The 23,281-nt window shown below is 44.9% G+C and overlaps 1 protein-coding gene across 1 annotated transcript in view; it reads right to left on the reverse strand.

Annotated features, from left to right (window-relative positions):
* Positions 1-23,281, reverse strand: part of thrb (thyroid hormone receptor beta) — an 86,370-nt gene that overhangs the window by 16,261 nt on the left and 46,828 nt on the right. Inside the window, 2 exon segments of the mRNA XM_077009764.1 lie at positions 13,655-13,719; positions 13,896-13,948. Of these exon segments, the coding sequence (XP_076865879.1) occupies positions 13,655-13,661 (7 nt within the window). The 5' untranslated portion in view covers positions 13,662-13,719; positions 13,896-13,948.

Here is a 23,281-nt window from a genome sequence, read left to right on the forward strand (position 1 = left end):
TGGCGACTGCATCCACTGCATCTGGGAGAGGTCTGGCCTTCCTTGGTCGGAGAAGCAATGCCCCTGCTGGTAGTGGCCCAGGGTCACCTCCGCACTGCAGAACTCGCTCTTGAACGCGGGGTCGTAGGCGCCCTGGTACAGGGTACATGGGCCCGGAGGCCACGGCTGCTCCGCAAACTCAGGGTGTTGGAGCAACGGCTGTGGCTCGTAGTGGCACAAGGCGGGACCGTCGCCGCCGTACATGCAGTACTCGCCTCCACCCGGCACCGTGTAGCCTCCGCCCGCGGCGTGAGGAAACTCGTAAACGTCCGGTACGCAGTAATTCATCGCTGCGTCCTTTTGAGGCACAGCGAGGGCAGAAGATGTCTAGGCAGGAGTGCTGACGACAACGACATCAAGCTTTCTAAACTACAGGCCGACACATGGCTAACGAAAGTCTACGGTGAGTAGTCGCATGCGAACGAGCGGACGTGTACGGTCTCGGCCAAATATAGAACAGCAACAAAAGTAAACTGAGCAGCGGTGAAACCAATGGCGTGAAAGATCCCCAGAGCACTCTTGGCCTTATATATGGAGGAAGGTGAGGCAGACGGCCCATCCGCCCCCCATGTCCCGCGCCCTGCCAAATTGTAGGGAAGATTTATGCCGACGCGTTCTTCTAATCTGACTCTGGACGAATCCTGGAAGTGTGGCAGGTGGGGGTGATGGCCCCTCAGATTAGAGCCAACCGTAATGGTCCTCTCAAGGCCTGGACCTTGCGCTGTGATAGTCCACGGAAACCGGATAATGGCGCCTTAGCCTAGCGTGCCTACGCTATATCTGAACATGCTTAAGAATTATCACTATTAATATCTGCCACTGGAAAACCTTGGTTGAGATGTTATGATTACACTCAAGATCCACAAAGCCCAAAGTCCTGGTCTGCGCATCCAGGCACATCATTGCCAGGTATTGATTTCCAATACAAAGCGCTCCATAACCTCATACGATCTTAATCTCTCCTAAATCATACTGTGGATAATGCTAAAAAGCCGTTTGGACACTTGTGACTTAAAACGCCACCTTTTGCTTTACTGCGAGACACAAATTATGTTCATTTGCTCGTATAGATGAAGATAAGTTGTATTATTAAGCAATTCCTCATTTACAAAAGAAATAAGCTAGGTTGTTCAGTGCCTCGTGTGGTATGACTGTCTGGATATTGTTTTCAGACAAAGGGGGAGTACCGGAAGAGCTGTCATTCTTTTAGACAAGCAGGCAACCAGTAATCATTTGCTGTATGACAAATGACAAACATGAAATGACAGAAACGTGAATATAAAGAGGCAAAAAAAATGTATATAGATGGGTGTTGGTAAATTAGTTTTTTTTAATTATTATTATTATTTTACAGTCAACATCATTGACTATCTGCTTAGGCCGAAATTGTATTACCAATCTGAACACATTTGTTTACTCACTAAGTTATCTGAATTTAGCAGCAAATCTCCATAGAGTCAAATTTTTAAATGTAAAATATAAAAAACGAATAAAAGGCTTTGCTTTATGATGTTACAATAAACTATTACATGACAACAAAGTAGAAAATAACAATGAACAAAATAATAAAAAAAAAACAGCTTCAAACGTAGCAGAAAATGTGGCGTTGTTTTTGGACAGCCACAGATAAGACAATAATGTGATCAGCACACACCAGCTGTTTACAGTGGGGGCCTCTGAGGTAAATCTGCTCCTGACCCAAAGCTGATACCAGTTTAACTTTTTGATGAGGTGATGTCCTTACATGTAGGTTTAGTCATTAGGGGTATTTACTACTGACAGACAACTTCAGACAAACAAGCAATTTACTCCTCATTGACTTCCTCGTTGTAAATCTGCTAATTAGTATTCAAGCAATTACTCCTAAATAACAACAGCAACAACAAAACACAAAATGATGTCTGTCTTAGAGTATGGGTCACAGCTCACAGCAAATATTACCCGAAGCTGAAAACCTTAGCGAAACTAAGAAAGAACATGGCACAGGTTCAATTATACATCGCTCCTGACATCCAGCGTCATCAAGCTTTCACTGAACTCCCATAGGACCTTAACTTCTGTCTTTGAATTTTGGATTTTGGTTGAACTGAGTTGAAAAGCATTGCGCTTACCTTATTGCCACTTTACAGTGTCAGTCAAGCAGCAGACCCTGTGCCCTGCAGCCCTTGGGCTAAACTAGCGGTGGTTCCCACCATGGTCCACGCGTTCTCCTAGCAGAACATGCTCAAACCCTTCTTATATCCATCACGGTTAAGTAAAGATTGAGGTGGACCCTCCAAATTTGAGCAAGCATTCTGCTATCTTGCAGAAGCCCCTCTCAAGGCGAGCGCACACCTCTGCCTCCGAGCCGCGCAGGCCCGCGGTGCTGGTGATGGCAGTACGCACAGCTCGCCAGCCCGTGTGGTGTCTGCGGCCCGATGAGCGGGCTTCTGCACTCATTTATTTCCTCAAAAATAAGGGAGGGGGGGCAAAGCCGGCCATGCGAATTTGCGTTGCAGTTCTCGGGGTGAGGCCTGGGTTGACATGGCTGCCTGAGCCAGATGTCCCCAGCCGCACGGCGTTACCTGGAAAGGGCACCGGCTGCCCCGAAGGCCCCCCGGGTGAGCTGGGGCCCGACCCCAGAGGACGTCGACACGCCACCCCCGTCATAATCACGGCCAGATTAGGCAGACAGGAGCGGACAGTGCTGCTCCAGACATAAGGAGTGAGGGCCATATAGTGTCAATGACCTGTTAATGCTCAAGAGCTGGAGCTCAGCAAGCAACAAGCTGTTCTTATTGATCTGGCCGGTAGTGACAGAAGATCCTGATCAATGCGATTATTAATTTGCCAGTAATCTTGCTTCCAAGAAAAAGCACAAAGGAGTGATCAATAAGATAAAGCATTTTTCTGTCACAACATGGCAAAAGCCACATACTCAATTAGATCCTGAGAGATTATAATCTTACATATTTGAAGGATATCAAGATGAGTCTCAACTAAGCTCTATACTCAAGGCACATTTAAGTTAAGGATCATAGCCTAAATATCTGAAAGGACATAACAAATGAAAATCCCCCGACCACACTAATGAGTTTTAACTAGTCTTCATCAGAGTTTGATATTCAAATAAAACTAGCAAGGTTAAGAATTAGTAGCTCTATAATCACACGCACACGTCCAGTTGTTCTGTTTCCAACAGAAGTGATATAAAAGAACATCAAGGCATTTTTCTTATGCACAAACAAAACTTTACAAGTGGGTTCTACTTGTTATTCAAGTCATATAAAACCTGTCATCAACAACCTGTATAATTTATCACTCTCTGTCATTCAAGCATGTATATATTTACACTTAATCATGCCAAGATTTCATGTTTAACAGCTATTTGACTAGAGTCAATATAGGACTACATGACATAAAAACACACACCGTGACTACAGCCTTTTTCTCAGCTCTCTTTCCGTACGCGTCACGGCTTCGGAAATAAAGACGTGATAGCGCTCATACACACACTGGCTGTTGATGCTCCACACAGTGACAAATGAACCTTCAAGGAGTGTGTCATTTAGCACGCGTCACTGTTGAGAATGATAATGAGGGTCACTGCGCGCTGAGGCGTCCTTTGTCACGCCGCCTGACAGTACGGCCTCCCTAATTGGTCGTGTCCTCTGACAACACTTCTGCTTGACCCCCTCACATTTCAGTCATGGACAAAAAATTGTTTTTCCATTCCGTGGATTTTACAGGTTTGAACTACTGATGTTTTTTCTTCCTGGATATTGAATGCCGGACTTCAAGTCCCTCTGCTCCCTGTTTTTCCCTTATATGGCGCTTTTAGTAATGACATATCGGGGTGGGAAGCCTTGCTTCCTATATTATTTTTGGGCCATTGTGAGACATTTTCTTGAATGTTTGCTCTTGCACAAACAGGCAGGCTTTGTCCTGTTCATCGACGAAGGCTTTCCTACACTGTGAACAGCAGCTTCAAAATGACTTGGCACACTCCCGTGCATCCACCTCAGACACAATGCAGGGGAGGATTGAGAGCACAACCATGTTCCTGCATGAGGCCCACTCTGTTTGGACATTATTCTTGGAGATGCATTATCTTGATTGGACGGTTCATGTAATTGCCATTGTTAATCGGTGGTGGCAGATGCAAAATGCCTCGGCGTTGTAAACAAGAGTGGGGGGGGGGGGGGGGGGGGGGGGGGCAACGACAAAAAACACTGTTATACTGGATTTCACTCAGAGAGATCATTACATCATCCTTGCTTGAGCCTGAAATATCATTAAAAAGGACTTAAAATATTACCTCCTAAATCTAAATATTAGCTCCCAAATCTGTTGAATTTAAAAAAGGAGGGGCACTGAGAAACTTTGCCCACTTTAATCCTAATTTAAATACAGAATGCCAGCCAGCTCCCTTCATTGCCACTTAAAATGGTACAGTTTGTTTGATTAAGTGCTCCTGGGAACACCTATGAAACAGCGGATTAATCAGTTATTTGAAGGAAATAAAACCCTGTGTTTGTTTAGGCAGTGGATAATTCATTATTGTGTTCAACCTTGGTAGCTTTTGGCTAAGTGCTACAGCCCAAGATAACATGAAGTAATCATTTCCCCATGAACCAGTTTTTAAACAAATTCAGCTAATTAGGCTTCACTGTGCAGCTCCATGTTTATAAAACCTGGTCCCACATGGCCACAACGCAGCACATTCACTGTCCTACCCACAAGCCTCTGAGGTAACATGTTCATCTTAGCTGCCGTAGGTATATACTATCTGGACCAGGGGAGGAGTGCGCCATGCAACACTACATGTTGACATTTTTAAATGGAGCATTTCATCACTATCACTATATCTTTTTAGATGACAGCACTGTCATGCATGTGTGCTTGAACTAATCACCGCCATTCCTTAAGAAACTGGGATCAGATTTATATAATAGTATTAGCATATGTACCACAGTAATAAGCAGCATCATCGTAGCTGAAATTAGCATATCGCAAAATACGTCCAAAATAGTCGGACGGCATCATTTCTATCTTTTCCTCTACACACAAATATTTATGCGAGACCAGAGTTAAAACTGGTCCAACTTCCTGTGGTGGGGTAGGAAGCTTCCCCTCATCCTGCTCGCGTGTAGGAGGACGTGTGCACAAGCACTTCACACTTGTTGCTAGAACACGAATGAGTTGTAGATCAGATCAGAGGTTAAATGAGCAATCTGCTCCCCAGAGATCGTCGCCAAAGCCGCGGGGGGGGGTGTTTTCCCTCATTTGGTTCTTCCGTTTTCCTTTCTTTCATTTTTCTTTTCTTTGCTGAATCATACTGAATCACGCTGTTTATATAGCAAATGGTTTGCTAAGTTCCAAAAAAAAAAAAAAAAAAACCAAGAGATTCCTAAGTAGATTGCTGAGTGAAGACATTCTGGACTACGTGCAGGCACAACAGTGGCCACCAATTTGACTGCTGGTTTTGCTGTAAGCAGAACGTGAATGTTCTACAGCTTGGTCCAGAAAGCCTAGTTTGGGAGTCTGTTCAGGAATGAGTGAGAAATCCGGAAAATTAACAAATATGATAAAAAAAATATATCTCTCTTAAACAACGAAAGGTTACGTTACACAAACAAAAAAACATAAAACCAAATGAAACCAGGCCATTTCTTAAAGTTCCACTGACAAATATTAAATAGTACGAGATATCATCATAACCAAACAGTGATTACCAGATTTTCTGTGAGTCATCACCAGCTGGTTTAGAAAGCGGATTCTGAGAAGTCTTATCAGATAAAAGCTTTTCTATTCATCACAGCTGCCAAAAAGTCTCTTTTTTTCTGCCCAAAGGGGTTCCCAGGGAGCACACCTATCCGCCGCCAGAATTGCGTAAAATCACTGAAGTAACGCACAGACAGGACTGGTATCCACTAGCTAAGAGTGTAGGTGGTGAAGAAGTGCAGAAAGGCAGAGTGGCACCCTGTTGATGAATTACAGCTTAAGTTGGATTAGTTCCCATTTGTAAAAGTTACACACATGTGACACTACAACAGATGTGGTGCCTCGAACGGTAGAATCAGGTATCAGATTAGTACATTAAAAGCTCGGTCTGTTAAATATTTCATTAAGTAGCACATTTTATGTTCTACGTATGTTAATATAACATACACTGATAGTCTGTCAAACACAAAAGTAATTGTAACATATGAGCTGAAGCAAAGAACACCGATTCACCTGAATGTTGATTTAGTATGCCAAATGCCAAGATAACTGCACAACAATTTCTTAAAACCATAACAAAATAGGTAACAAGATTTCTAGTGTTGAAGCCCTATTTAACCCATGCTGAATATCAATAACCCATTCAGGGTGTTTTATTAGCTTAACTGAAAATGTCATGCATCAACAAAATATTTTTTTAGATCACCTGAAATCTATGAAAGATGAGATGTAAATGCTTTTCTAAACCTGGCAGTGCTGTGCTGTTATTAATTATGGATCTCTGTTGTGTTACCTCATGCTACTCTCCTGCCCTGCAAAATTTTCATTACTCCAGTTGTAATTTGTGAAGGATTGCGCTAACTGAGTCTGCTGGCCCACACACACCATGAACTGCGTGAGTGTGATGGCCCGTGGTCTTCCACACACCACCACACACCACACAATAGTGTGTTGTCTTTCCAGATCAGCTATTCCTTACTCACATTTTACTCACAGGTAAAAGATTCAGATAAAAAAAAACAAATGTCTGATACATTCAAAGTAAGAACACTCAGGATGGATAGCCTTATGTACTGTAAAACAAAACCAGACATAAGCCTGTTATTTTCCATATGTCTGCTTCGAAGCTAGGGCCAATGTCATGAGTGTGCTTAAGAGAGTGAGCTGACTTTCACAAACAGCAGGAAGATTTCATCATACCAGGCAGATGGTCTGAATGTGATTCTCAATCATGCCAACATATAAGGTTTTTGAGGTTTCTACACTGAGCTGCTTCGAAATCACAATAATCAAAGCCTCATAATTAAGCAACTGAAAATTCTATTCGAACACACTTCAACTGAAACTAATTTGGCGTGATTGCTCAGAAGAATTACGATGATAACGGTAGTCGAAGAGAATGTGCACAGACTAATGTGAAATCCAAAACTATACACGTTGCTCCACGAGGCCCGTCAGGCCTACAGCAGTGGAAGGAGAGATCTCAGAGCCCCACCTGAGTGTTCTATAACATGATCACAGTGAATGTCTGTCTTTGAGGATCGGTAGCTCACTCCAGTGCTGGCAGTGGTAGCTCTGCTATGGGAGTATTAGCCCCAGGCCATGGGAGGCCTACCAAACGAAATCCACACGGCTTGTGCAACATCCACACAGCCCAATCGCACACAGAATTTGGAATTTGCAGGAGTTCTACCAAGCAAGAGCAAGTTGTAGGAAAAATGACTAAACCTGCCCCTGGCCCTACCTGCCCCTGGCCCTACCTGAACACTACCTGCCCCTGGTCCTACCTGCCCCTGGCCCTACCTGAACACTACCTGCCCCTGGCCCTACCTGCCCCTGGCCCTACCTGCCCCTGGCCCTACCTGCCCCTGGCTTTACCTGAGCCCTACCTGCCCCTGGCCCTGGCTGAACCCTACCTGCCCCAGGCCCTACCTGCACCCTTCCTGCCCCTGGTCCTACCTGCACCCTTCCTGCCCCAGGTCCTACCTGCACCCTTCCTGCCCCTGGTCCTTCCTGCCCCAGGCCCTACCTGCACCCTTCCTGCCCCTGGTCCTTCCTGCACCCTTCCTGCCCCTGGTCCTACCTGCACCCTTCCTGCCCCTGGTCCTACCTGCACCCTTCCTGCCCCAGGCCCTACCTGCACCCTTCCTGCCCCTGGTCCTTCCTGCACCCTTCCTGCCCCTGGTCCTACCTGCACCCTTCCTGCCCCTGGTCCTACCTGCACCCTTCCTGCCCCAGGTCCTACCTGCACCCTTCCTGCCCCCTACCTGCACCCTACCTGCCCCAGGTCCTACCTGCACCCTACCTGCCCCCTACCTGCCCCAGGCCGTGCTGAGCAACACAGGCGTGACACTGTCAGACGACGTTTGCCTTGGTTTCCTGCATTTGTCTACGAACACTGACCCACAACTGCCCCTCATTTAGCAATCTTGTATTTGCACCAGTGAAAACAAGACTGCATATACGTTACACTCCTGACCAAATGTCTAAATGTCTGTATTACATTAACTGAAATCAGAAGGACTGTGCAAGAACTGGATGCTTGACTCAAATTCAGGACCACAAAATGCACCTTGAGGCTTTCACACCGACAGACAGTTATGCACGTTACGTCTGTGGCTGTCTCCTGACCCATTTGAATTACTCATTCCTTTATTTATAGTTATCAGTGGTTATGGCAACACTGGTTATGTCACACCATTATGGCTACATGGGGTGCTCTTTGTTTGCTGCCTGCTTGCCGTTCTTATTAGCAACAATAGCACTAATTATTATCATAACAGCACAACAACACAGCTCCATCTAATTGGTTTCAGGGCTGCGGGAACTTCAGAGAAACGCAGGGACCAAGCTCACCTTCCCTGTGTCTTCATGTCCAGTGAATTTAGCAGTGCTGCTTTACAAGGGAAAGGCGATGCTAGAGGAAAACACACAGGTCCCGCAGCCTGGTGTCACCACTGAATCATAGCGTCTTCACCGGAATGAGATTTTCATTTTCTGTGGGCGACTAGTTAAAAAAGTTCCCTTTTCGTGGACAATTCCCAAGATCCCGTGCTTTGGCTTCAGAACTCTTTCCACACCTATTTTAAGTGGCCACAACTAACTTTTGCATTAAACTCCCCCAAAGAGAGCCGCTGCTCTGTAAATTGTTAGTTTGCTTCGATGTACTATATTTTCCTTCAGCAAAGAATAAGTTTCCAAAATAACTGCATTAGGTTGGCCAAATGCTGTTTGAAATGGTTGTGTACTTTGCTTTCACAAAGGATTCTTGGCAGAACCCTTCTAGCTATAATTTTAGGAGCAAGGAAAACAACCCTCTGTATTATAACCATGATTTACAGATTTCCAAACCAACTGATTATAGCGGTCCATGATTTCATTTGTGGGGATACAGGACATTTTCAATCTGAAGGGGACAAAAAAAAACTATAACCACCACAACCCCCAAAACACACAAAACAACCAAAACTCTAAACTCTGGTGCATATTCAAATGAGGGCATGTTTTATTTAAAACGGACAGAGCTAGGCCAGAGGCATCTCATACAGGCGGAGTTGTTAAGACCACGGAGGGGCCATCTGGTTCGCAGAGAGGCTAAATCCATCTCATTAACCTGGCAAATGTCACAGGAGCACCTGGAGGGGAGCTGAGGGGGCGTGCCCCGCCGGGCGAGGGGGCGTGTCTCGCCGCGTGTTCCGCTGCCGTGCTACGAGTGTGCATGACTTCGGTCAGCGGTCTGTTGACCCAATTGCCCTTACACGGCCAGGTGAGCAGCACAGCAAAAAGGTCACCGCATGCATTTCTGTCCATGTTTGCCAGGAGTGCCCCCCCCACCGAAGGCTTGGCGGGCGTAGCTGCTTATGTGTGTTGACACTGTGGTTCTGTTTAGTCTCGTGTGAGTAGGTGAACAGGTAACCTCTGCTTTTCTGAGAGTAAGGGATATGGGAAGTGCTTACAATCCTTCAGATATCGGCACTATGGTGCCATCTGCCACAGGTCCTCCTCTCTAACAAAACACATCATTATCTCTGGGTGGTTATTGCCCGTATTGTGCCTGTTGTCTATTGAGATTAGTGTGATATATTCACACAGGCTGTACAAAGGCTGCTTGGACCTCCTTTGAATGAAAATGGGTTTTAAAAAAACAGATAGTATTATACTGACACAGACCTCAAGGTATTAATCATATTCATCACTTACATTTACCGCCCATAACAGATGCTCTCGTCCAGAGCGACTTATAAAAGTGCTTTGTTGTCTGCATGAAAAATGATCTTTATGCTAGTACACTAGGGTAAGAATATCATTCAGCGACAGCCCTGTCAGAGAAAATATAACATACTTTTCAGATATATATATATTTATATATACACACACACACACACACACACACACACACACACACACACACACACACACACACACACACACACACACACACACACACACACACACACACACACACACACGTACATAAATTCACAAGTGGAGGACCAGTGATTAATCAAATGCCTTGAAGGGCCTAGACAAAGTTCAAGTGCCTCTTGAAAAGCTGGATCTTCAGTGTACAAATGAAGACAGAAAGGAACTCATGTTCTAGGGGAAGTTCATTCCAACACCTGGGTGTTACTGCAATCATTACTCACAGTTAGGAAAACGTCCCCTTCTGGACAGCTGTCTCCATTTGTTTATGTATTTCACTTGTATATTAACTATTGTGCCAAGTGGTTTGAGCACCATGTTCACTCGCCCAGTCAAAAGCATCTGATCGGCCCGTATCCATTATACTTTGTTACCAGCCCTCAATGAAATGATTCAAAATGCTGAGCCACTGTGTAAACCTAGCACCCCCTAGAGGCAGACTACCAGTAGTACGCTAAATCTCATAAAAGGTCAGTGGGTTTTTTCATGAAAGCGTAATGACTTCCATGTGCAAGGCTACCCACTGGAAATAAGTTATGAACTGCTCCTGTAGCTCTGCTCAGAAATACAGGGAGAAACAACTGCTCAATCATCTGACACAGAAAGCACACCTCCACCGACAGGCCATTCCATCTCCATAATGCACCTCTGATTACTTTTAATGGAGAAGGCTGACCTCAGCTTTCTGTCATCTGTTTATGAGAACGCGGATCTGGCTGTTTAGATGTATTTTAGTACACTATTCCTCCCTGAGGATTTTTGCTCTAAACAGTAATCTCTCTCTCTTGTCTTCTATCTCTCTGTTAGACGAAACACTGATTTTCAAGCTGTCCACAATTAAAGCCTCTAAGCACTTTTAAGCAGTTCATGAAAACCACATGAGTCCATTATACTCGCCCCCGGGGATGTTAGCTTTGTCTGCTAATGGCCAGGACTGGGTGACCAACTGCAGGGTCTCTTAGTATGATAATGAGACATTGGATTGTGTAGACTGCACAGTGCCTGTATGAATTAACAGTCTCCTAAAAATATTCGACACCAAACGTATCCCATAGCGTTTACTTCTTGACGCAATCGTAGGTTAACCAGTGTGCCAAAGGCACGGCTAAATAACTCCAAGCAATTATTGCATAGACTTCCAAAGAGTTGTGGAGAGACACATTTTATGACCGTTTCTGTCAGTGTCTCCACTGTGACGGGTGCATTTTTCCCCCTTGTAAACCATATACCATGATGGACACTCATGGGAGGGGGAGGTGGGGAGAGTCAGAGAGGAAGAAGGAGGAAAGCATTGAGTAGAGAGAGAGAGAGAGAGAGAGAAGGAGAGAGATAGAGAGAGGTAGAAAAGGAGAGGAACAGAGAGGGAAAAGGAAGAGGGGCAGAACACTGTGTGAGCGTGCAATCTGCCTCACTCTGACATGGAGAGCGAGAAGGAGGGAGGCATAGGATGAGAGAGAGAGAGAGAGAGAGAGAGAGAGGGGAAGAGGCAGTGTCTGTACCGAAGGACAAGGAAAGACGACAGCAAAGGTGAAGTGAATGTTGACACACGTGTTTCTTCACTTCATTTGACAGCTGTGTCATCTTACTGTCCCACTGAGTGTTTATGAATATCTGAGAGAGAGAGCCCTTCAACCTCCAAATGACACACACTTATGTCTAATGATCCACACTCTCTGGCTACATGTGGGTTCTCGTGGAGTCAGGCTATACCGGTGTGTTTAGGACATGATCAGATTAATCTTTATTTCATTTGACAGCAAAAACACATTCTCAGAGCCAAATATAAGCAGGCAGTTATTCTAAAAAAAGAAGAAGGTCAAAACAGCAAAGTAGCTGAAGGAAGTGACATCGTCAGATCAGGCTAATGCTAACCAGCAATCATTCTTGTATTGCTAATGGGCTATGGCATGTCTATGCCACACACACAGCTTTGTCAGGATGAAACTAGTTTAGCTCTCTACTGTACACACCTGAAATGTTGCTCATTGTTAGCATTCTACAAATGTTTAAACTGAATTTAAACTATGTAAACTGTTTAATCCAGTGCTAGTTTGCTTTGACCAAATCAGTCCTCCGACCTGAACCAGTCTACATTCTCAAACACATCTACAATGCCTTGTGAAAGTGAATTTTTATTTGAACTTCATTTGAATTCAGATTGTTAATGATGTAATGTTGGGAATGCCTACATATTCACTGCCTTTGCTATGAAACCTGGTCCAATCAATTAACTTTTTAATCAATCAATTAGTTGATTAAGGGCCATCTATGTGCAAAGTGTCACATGATTTGTCACATGATGTCAGTATAATTAGACCTGTCCAAAAATGACCCTTTTAGACCTGTCCTAAAAGGTCTGCAACACCACTAAGCAAACAAAACAAGACCGAAATGTTCTCCAAACAGGTCAGATACAAAGTTGTGGAGAAGAAAAGGTCAGTTTGGATAATAAATAATTATCCTAAACTTTAAACATCCTATGGAGCACCAAATAAATGGAAAGAACATGGCGCCATTAGAGAATGCCACTGGAAAGAGAAGACCACACATCAGAACTCACAGACTGGGCAAGGAGCACATTAATCAGAGATTCAATAAAGACGTTAAAGACATGAAAGATAACACTGACATAGCTGCAAAGATCCACAGCAGGGATGGGAGCATCTGTCCTCAGAACCACTTTAAGACGTACCACAGAAAGGGGCTTTATGGAATACTAGCCAGAAGAAATCCGCCGCTTAAAGTAAAAGGTAAGAAAACACATAAGGAGTTCACCAAAGAGCAGACTCACCAAACACATGCAAGCAGGGTGACCAGAGACATTTAAATATATATATTTTGGCCATCATAGGAAATATGTGGCACCAGCCCAACACTTCACCACAGAACACCATTTCAAAGTGAAGCATGGTGGTGGTAGCATCATATCATTATATATGTAGACATGCTTTTCATGGTCAGGGACTTGAAGACTGCCCAGGATTGAAAGGAAGATGGATGGTACTAAATACAGTGTTCATACATGATTCTGTGATTTTTAGTATTTCAAGTGTTTAAAAAAATTTAGAGCCCTAGTTATATACCACAGATTGGTTTTACTAAAAAAAAAATAATAATAATAAAAAAAACTTCCTAATTCCAAAGTAGTATATATTTCTACAAACATTTAACTTAAAAAAAACAACACGGCCATAAACAGAATAAAAAACCCAAATAATCTATCTAACCTTATACTGCATTTAAGAGACTCTAGGGGGCTGAGGGGAGCAAAGACAATACAGGTCTGCTATACTGTTTCATGTTTGTATTTCTGTTTTACAGTATATATATTTTTGACACCGTATTAAAATTGTCACATGCTCACACATTACTTGGCTGAGGTGCACTGGGAACAGAACCAAAATGTGAACAGGTGGGGTGTGATGTAGGGGGTCCCCAACCACCAAGGCAAGACCCTCTGGCACAGGCAGAAAGCTCATGGAAACCTCACCTGACATACTGCCGCGGATCAGGGTCTCAACGTCATTCTCACGTCGCTCACGGACTCCTCGATATCTGGCAACAGCACGGGAGAAAGAGAAGAGCTACTCACACTCGATACACTGAATACATTCACAGCACAGAAAAAGCACCATGATACACTTAAAATATGCAGCATTAAATGGGAATAGCTTTGTGCCAGATACAGACTTTAAAACGCCGTCTGGTGTCTGGTGTCTGCTCCTGCCCACCTTGCGGTGAATGATATCTGGGTCCTCTCCAGCGAGGTTCACACCAGTGGAGCCTGTGGGCCAGACGGCCAGAACAGTAAGAGACATGTTGGTTCAGATGCTCTGGCTGACATGACCCGAATGAACTATAATCACTTGTCAGCTTCACCAAAGAAGAAACCACACAAATAAGGCCGCCAAAACCCGCCAACTGGCCTGCTGAGGTAACGCTGGAAAATGTTACACAAGTTGGAAATCGTTACAGAAGTAAGTCGTGTCGAAAGCTAACCTTTCGTTAACCTTTCATGCACACACTGCTACGGGAAAAGCAAAACTTGCTGGTCCTGAGGCAGAGGACACACACACACACACACACACACACACACACACACACACACACACACACACACACACACACACAAACACACAAACACGCACGCACACAGAGTAAAGGCCACTGTTCTCATTCGACTCACACTCCTTCGCAGAATCGAACGGTAACGTGACGGCCATGTCAACCCCACGCCTCTGCGATGCAATAAGGATGCTTATAGAAACGACGCTCGAAGAGAAGTTCTTTTGAAAGAAGGAGCTCAAGGGTATGTGAACCTGAAGAGGGATTTGCCAAGGTCTTGTGATCACTACAGAATGGTGCTAGTGTTCAGGAGAAAGGCGAGAGTGCTCTCCTATCTGGTTCATACTGACCTGCCCCCTTCCCCCTTTGGTTCATGTGCTTCCTTTAGTCATTTTCAGTTTGTGCCTTGGTACATAATCCACACTCACAGCTTTGTAACATACTAATGATCTTCTTGAGACATTATTTACTTGCTAACGTAATGCTAACCTCCACAAAAGTCTTTTGGTCATGTTCGCAGATACTGTAAGTGGTGCATTTCGATCTTCTTGGTGGCATTTAACACTCACGGAGGCGTCGTTTTATTATAGTCGCAAAAACCTAAAAAGAGGGTCCTAAACCACACAGGCTCTTCCCCACTGTAAACATCTTCAACCACACAGGCTCTTCCCCACTGTAAACATCTTCAACCACACAGGCTCTTCCCCACTGTAAACATCTTCAACCACACAGGCTCTTCCCCACTGTAAACATCTTCAACCACACAGGCTCTTCCCCACTGTCAGCAAGCAGATGACAGGCTGGAGGACAGCGAGGTTGGCGAGGACGGAGTGCCACCGCCTTCAAGCTGGGTGTAGACCACAAGTACTTATTTCAGCCGCAGTTAGACCAAAACACATCTTATGGACTCTGTTCCCGCTGTTAGGCCAGCGATGGAGCATGTAGCCATGGGAACACAGATGTAGCACTGTTCACATTTATTGTATTAAGTGTAAAACTATGTGCCGCTTAAAGCTCGATTACCTGCTCCACTATACACCACTGTGACCTTTAAACAGGTTGGATTTCAACGTGTGAGATGATGCGTCTGTAGACGGACATTTGAACTTGCACTTTAGGTTTTCACTTGTTCGTGTTGTGGAACTCGAACCTCAGCAGGAAAAGAAATCAAGAGATAGAAGAATAAGAAAAAAAAGATTAAAGGTGCCATCTGCAATGAATTAATTCACTCGCTTAATAATTGTGCGATGGTCAACGTGCCACAGAACGGCGACCTTTGTCTTTGACTTTTTGACAAATCCACGTTTACATATGCAGAAATAATGAGAAAAAAACCCCTGAATGCACTGCAGAGCTTCATGGCCAGCCGCAGCTCTGTGGAGACGTGGGCAGCATGAGCAAGGTTGTGAGACGAGGGGAGCAGGACACAAGAGCCGGCCTGAAGAATGTGGCGGTGACGAGAGAGAGAGAGAGAGAGAGAGAGAGAGAGAGAGAGAGAGAGAGAGAGAGAGAGAGAGAGAGAGAGAGAGAGAGAGAGAGTGTCACGGTGTGCAGGAAGTTCTAAGAATGGACAAGAATATGAACACAGAAAGAGCCGATGTTGAAAGTGAATAAATGCTGGAGACAGAATAGGGCAGGGACAGAGAGTGAGAGGGAGAGAGAGGGAGAAGGGGTGGAGAGGGAGAGAGAGAGCAGCAGAAGGTGTAGAGAAAGTGTGTGTGAGAGAGGGGATGACAGGAGAGACTGTGAAGGTGAGAGAGGGAAAAGGGGTAAAGAGTGAGGGAGAGAGAGTGGGAGAGAGCACAGGAGACGGTGTGGAGTGAGAGAGAGAGAGAGAGGGAGAGAGAGATGGAGATGGAGTAGACAGTGAAGGTGAAAGAGAGGCGGGGAGGTGGGGTGGAGAGTGGCCGTGTGAGACGGAGCAGAGACACAAAAGTGCGTGAGAGAGATTGGGGAAGGGAGAGTTTCTCGCCCCTCGCTGCGTCTCCCGCTCGGAGGGCGAGAGTGGTGGCGGCTATTGTTGGACGCTGCCCGGCGTCTCTGAACCGCCGGCCCTGCCGCTCGTACACGCCACATTTTTGGCAGCTAGTAAAGGTCCTGCCCACCTGCTGGCCAATGATTACAGCCCTGCAAGCGAGCTCAGGGTTCAGCCAGGACACACACACACACACACACACACACACACGGACATACACACGGACATGCACACGGACATGCACACGGACATATACACGCTAGGGGTGTGACGATACACTCAGCTCAAGAGACGAGACGAGACAAGACACGATATTGGGTTCACGAGAACGAGACAAGACGAGATTTTAAGAAAACTAAAATGACAAATTATATGACTGGACAACAGACTTTTATTTGACTGAGTTGCACATGCATTTTGAAATTTTTTATTATAACTCTTAACATGCATGATGTAAGCATGAGTTTTTAATAAACTTCTTCCTCTACAAATTGAAATTAAAATAACATTTTTATAAAAGATCAAATAAAATAGATTAAATTAAATATTTCTCATTTTTTCAAGTGCAAACAATATTATGTGCAAAACAACAAGTTCTTCTCTGTCAATACAGAGTGCAAATAGTGCAAACAGAGCCTGACCAAATATGTCACTGACAATTTGCTGCAACTACACAGCCATGTTCATTTTAAAGGATTTTAGCATGTCCACCTTGACTCTTCATAGAGGTTCGGGATCAAATGCGTGATGGGATGGTGTACTTGGGTTCCAGTGTGTGAAGGAGTCGCCGAAATCCTTGATTTTCCACCACAGAAAATGGCCTCATATCTGCTGCGATGAAAACACCGATGTCTCTTGATATTGCTGTGGCTCTGGCGCTTGACTGTGGAAGTTGAGGTCCGAATGTGTTTGTCAGCGTTGTCTGGCTTGTTGGTGTTTTCTTCACAGGTGCAGTTGTTGATTTGAGTACTGAGCTGTGGTGGCGCTGTAAATGTCTCTGCATCGTGCTTGTATTAGCCGCGGTGTACGGCATTATCTTCATACAATGTTTGCATATGGTCCGTGTCTCATCAGTCACTCTCTTGCCATTTATCATTTCCGCTGTGTACCCAAAATGCTGTCAAACAAACGATTAGAAAGTGGCAGGGGCATCTTCAATAGTAATACATGTATTTTCCGACATCATTTTAGCTGCTTGCTGGATCACAAATCCAGCGAGACAGATTTTTACCGTGATGAGAAATATTGCTGAGTTACATCTCACACCCCTAATCTCACACCCCTAATACACACATATAAAAAAGTGCATGCAAAAGTGAACAACTGGAATGCAACAACTGATTGTGAAACCTCCCTCGATCACACCCAAGTCCATGCCTGCTGGAGACTCAATGAACTGAACCACCAGAAGCCTTTTGCACCTCTCACCCACACATATACTGTAAATGCATAATTGCAAACACACACACACACACACACACACACACACACACACACACACACACACACACACACACACAGCTAAAGAGGACCGAACGCGTGAGTGATCCATGTGGTGAATGTAGCAGGTGAAAAAAGGCCTTACGGGGGCCTAATCCCCCCCCCCCCCCCATCTGTTTATTTTTCTCCCCCTCTGTCTCTCTCTTCATCTCTCCCTCTCTCTCTCTTTCTGCTGCTTTTGGATCGCTTTCTCCATGTATTTGTCTTTTCTCTCTGGCTCTCTTTTTCTTTCACTCTTTTGTTTTTGTTTTTTTTTCTTTTCTGATCTGTCTCTCTCGAACCTTTGACCACTAGTGCCAAGTCAGGAAATCCTAATTCTAACCCTAAACTTAATCCTAACAGAACAGAAAAGGCTCTCTTCCCTTCACTCTCTGCTGCCCCCTACTGACTGACTGCTCTGTATTCGCACCCAAGAGACGAGCAACACGTCCATAAGGGAATCGTATAAGTTACCAGACTTGCGTCCCTATAAAAGATATTTACCATTAACCTCTGCTGTGGAGGATGACGCAGTAGTGGCATGGAGGAAGAGAAGCAGACTACACCACATGAGGTATGACATCAGTCACCCCGAGAGTGCGCCCGAGTTCATCTGAGCACGGTTTATTCCATCGTCGGCCTCTCGCTAAGAGACACAAACTGCCTTACAGGTACTCCTTTAGCGGTCTCGGCTTGTGGGAGGTGAACACGGTTGAGAAGACGATGTCTATTACCGAGAGCTTGTTAGGGAACAAACGGACGTTAGCAGAAGAGGCAGGAGGGCTCGCAGACGCACGTCACGGAAGGCGGACGCAAGCACGCGGCGCCGTGCGGAACGAGCGGCGGGTGGACGTGCGGATTGCAGAAAGACCGAGTAGGGAAAAAGCTGTCGTGTCTCTCTGTAGTGTACACACACGCATCCAAGCACACACCAACATGTAATAAATGCAGGACAAAGAAAGATAAGTAAATTAGACTGAACATCAAAAAAAATGACAGAATATGTGCTAAAAAGAGAATTTTTACTTTGGTAAATCTGATCAGACGTGTCTGGGAACTAAAACAGCATATACCACGCAACTACATATCAAACCCAGAACTGAGACTAGAACTCAAGGTTAGAAATGGCCCTGCAGGGCCTGGACACTGGCAATAGCACTGTTAGCTGTACAGTACAATAGCACTGTTAGCTGTACAGCCCCCATGGTGAAAAGGGTCCAGTAGGTGTCTTTGAGAAACAAAACACAACAGGAATCACTTCACTACAGTACAGAGAGCTTCCAGGTTAAATCACCAGTCACTGTGTGGCAAGTCAAAAGGTCACTCGAACCGTTGTTTTTAGAAAACGGGAACGAGGGGAAAATGTGTCCCCCAGCCAGTGGACGTCAGCTACATCTGCAGACAAGGCGGAGTAAAGCTGACCCGCGGAGGGAAACATTAGGTGGAAACATTAGGTGGAAACATTATGCGGTTTCCGAAATCTTCAGAAAGGATCTCGCAGAAGCTGTGAGGGGGAGACTAGAGGCTGATCAGGTGTCTTATTGAAACACTGAATTAAATGCTGCAAACTTCCTAAACGGTGGAGTTCAGGCTCCAGTCGCATCATGGTTCAGCCTCGATGGTCTTCACTTTTCTCTTGGACAAAGGGGAAAATGCCACGCAATCCTGGCATTCCGAACGGACCTCCTTTCCAAACGTGTGGAGCAGGATCAGTGGGCACCGTCAACAGCAGGATCAGTGGGCACCGTCAACAGCAGGATCAGTGGGCACCGTCAACAGCAGGATCAGTGGGCACCGTCAACAGCAGGATCAGTGGGCACCGTCAACAGCAGGATCAGTGGGCACCGTCAACAGCAGGATCAGTGGGCACCGTCAACAGCAGGATCAGTGGGCACCGTCAACAGCAGGATCAGTGGGCACCGTCAACAGCAGGATCAGTGGGCACCGTCAACAGCAGGATCAGTGGGCACCGTCAACAGCAGGATCAGTGGGCACCGTCAACAGCAGGATCAGTGGGCACCGTCAACAGCAGGATCAGTGGGCACCGTCAACAGCAGGATCAGTGGGCACCGTCAACAGCAGGATCAGTGGGCACCGTCAACAGCAGGCAGATGTCAAGCTGTTCTGCTTGTTCCAACGAACAAGGAGATTCTGGCCTTGTGGAATTTTGCAAAGAAACTGCCATGTGACCTTGAGAACCAGACAAAGGTCATTAATCAGGTGACCTCAGATTATATCCTGGTGTAACCTGATGAGGACATTGCAGGAGGACAATTATAAGGAGAATGTATTTCAAAATATTTGATTTGTGTTTACCACAGGCAACCCCTACTTGAGTATGAAACAGCTCATGCACTTAGCCACCCCTGTGACTCCATCAATACTCTCAGAAACTAAACCTGAGCCTGAACTATAACTCGAGGGGCGGAGCTGCCATAGTGCCACTGTTCAGTCGAATTTTCCAACCCGTCAAATTTTCCTACCTAGGCTTACTGCGCAAGTCACTATTACGTCATGATTTTGGTGGCTGGCTACTACACCCATCGATTGTTCCTGCCTCCTCATTCTCAACATTCAATTTAGCACATTTCAACAGTGCAGTACTATAGTGTTGATGAACTTAATGATGTTTTATAATGACATTTAGGCTGTCGAAATTTCCTACCTATAGTGTTAAAGAACTTCATGCTGGTTTATAATGACACAGGCTAAAAACATGTTCATACAAAGATGTAAACAATTCAATTTGCTTGTATTAATATTAATAACAATACATGAAAACGCTAAATAAAACTTTTAATTTAAAGATTATCCTACCTTTTAAACGCTTGATTTGCGCTACATTATGACGTTTCCATAAGGTAAACAAACTCTACAGAGATACGTCTACAAATACGCGATGCCCTCGGACACGGTAGGAACTATCAACAGGGTAGGAAAATTCAACAGAACACCACCTACAATTTGCATATTCTAGTTTCCTCCCCCTCATCAAGGAGACAGACCTAATTTTAAGAAGATTTAAAATAAAAATTAAAGCCGCAGGACTGGAGACCGCATTCCTGGGCTGAAGGAAAGGTGGACTGTGGTAGATTACATTTTTGTTTTCCACTCAAACCTCCACCCTATTGGCTTGCCAAGGGTTCTCTGAGCGTTGGCTCCACCGAAGACGACTTGGATGTGCGTCTCGGGTTCCCAGTGTTTCATGGCAAACGTTTCATTCATGGACATTTTTGAGTGCTACCTCAGCTCAGGCAAGACCCCACATGGCGTAATGACACACGTCACAATCCGAGGCATGCAAACAAAGAGGGTCTGTCAGTGCTGGTGCTTTGCTGATGGATGCGTGGCCTTCTGAATGGGTCTCCAGTCCCCTCAAAGGATGGAGGAGGAGAGGAGGGCAGGACAGAGGGAGCCCGCACATGCCGCCTGGGCCAAGTCGTCTCCAGAGACAAATGGGTTTGAACGTCAGGCCCGACATCACAGAGACTAGCATGTAAACAGTGTCTGTCTGTCTATCTGTCTCTTTGTTCTCTCCCTCCTCTCTCTCTCTCTCTCTCTCTCTCTCTCTCTTTCTCCCGGTCTCTCTCTCTCCCCCTCCTTCTCCATCTTGTTTGATCTCCTGCTTTTTCAGCATGCCAGTATATTACAAAGGGAATTCTCTCAGTAATGACACGCAGACGTCCTCCTCCATGCGATTCGTTTCATGATGCGATCCGCTGTGCTCTCACTCCCTCAGAATTAAACAGCAGGATTTTGACTGTACAACACACTCCACTCATCATCCATTAACTGCGAGTACGATCTGGCCCTTGTGGTTCCAACCAACTGTGAATAAGAGAACAAAACTATTTTTAAGGGAGTAATATCAAAGGCATTCGTGGATCATAAAGTACAGTATTTACCCCAAATGCAACAACACACACACACACACACACACACACACACACACACACACACAGTTAACGATTATCTGGGCTCATCACTGAGTAAAATTCACCAATGCTGGTGAATTAACTTGAGGCCAAGTTAATGAATGAATAAATAGATGAACAAATGTAACAAATACAACTGGACCTGTCCAGTGGGGGGGGGGGGGGGGGGGGTGTCTGACGGGGACTGACGGAGAGCTTCCGCACCTGGTGGAGGTGGGGTGGTGCTGGACAGACCAGCCTTCCCTGGGTCCGAGCAGTGGGGGAGATGTGTGGACGTGTGGAAGGTAATGAACCATTAGCCATTGGACTGAAGAATTTTACACCAATGTGTTTCACGGCAAATCGAATGTTTTCAGATACAGCCGCCACATATAACTACCCTTTTACTCTTAGTTATTAACTGCATTATTTGTAACTGGATAATATATTTGCAGGATATATATTTGTAATATGTGCAGATCAAATTATGTTTATAATTAAGATTATTTTTGGAAAAAAAGACCCATAATGGCAATGTGGGTTAGATTAAAAGGTGAGATTGAAAATGTACCATCTGTATTTGTATTTAATGCAGTAAGAGAGGACCAAGAGAAGTTTAATCAAATCCAACAAGCTCCTACTTCTCCTTTACTAGCGCTACCCTCCACACGCGCGTGTTAAGGCTTTTTTGTGTTTCTGTTCACCCTCAGGCTCTGGCTGTTCAGATCCTCTGTGGTCCATGCTGTTCCAATGTCAGCACACTGAAATGGTTTAAAGCCCGATTTGATTTTCTTGGAAGAGGCTAAGGGACAAAGAGTGAATTATGCTCATCTAAATTTAATCAGAAAGACAAACAGTACCGGCAGAGGGGGGGGGGGGGGGGGGGGGGGGGGGATCCAACTGCACGTCCAACGGGTCTGACCCCGCAGTGCACACAGGACGGGAGTCTTAGCAACTTTAATTATGCACAAAAGATGCATAATTGAGGAAGCTACATCGAAATGTCAGGGTCAGACTGTAAATGACAACTCTGTTCCCATTTCAGGGAAATACAATGACTTGAACTAATGTGAGTGTGAAGTGATAGGTGACTGTTCACAAAGGGGACCGGCCCTCTGCCGTCGAAACAGGAGGAAAGAGGAACAAAAGGAGGGAGAAAGGTAGAGAGGAAAGGAAAGAATGTGGAAAAAAGTCATATAGACACGTTGATGGAAACAGAGATAAGCACAACTGGAATTGAAGAATTGATGCAAAACAAACATCACGAAAAATCAAAACTGTATATTTTGGATTAATGGTAAAGCAAAATAATATCAATGTTATTGTTCATCATGTTCATCCATTATGAAGATATTTTCAATAGAAACACATTCATTGAGCGTAGGATATATGGAAGGAAAGGCTTCCAGACACACCGATCCCTGAACATTTTTTTCTACACATTTCACATCATTAGATTCCCCAGCATGTCAGTGAAACCAGGCAGAGTTTATTAAAAAGGATTTAAAATAACAAAATGCCTTATTGAATTCAACTCTGTTGTCAAAGATAACACCTTTCAGATGTTGAATTTGAAAAATTAAGCTGTTTAATGTCATTTTTTATGTTACTGATTCCTCCAGGTCCGGCTCTAGACCACCAGTGCACACGGCAACTCCTCTTAAACAAATGTAAAGCATAAGAG

This window comes from Brachyhypopomus gauderio, chromosome 6 (assembly GCF_052324685.1).
Source record: "Brachyhypopomus gauderio isolate BG-103 chromosome 6, BGAUD_0.2, whole genome shotgun sequence".
NCBI lineage: Eukaryota > Metazoa > Chordata > Actinopteri > Gymnotiformes > Hypopomidae > Brachyhypopomus > Brachyhypopomus gauderio.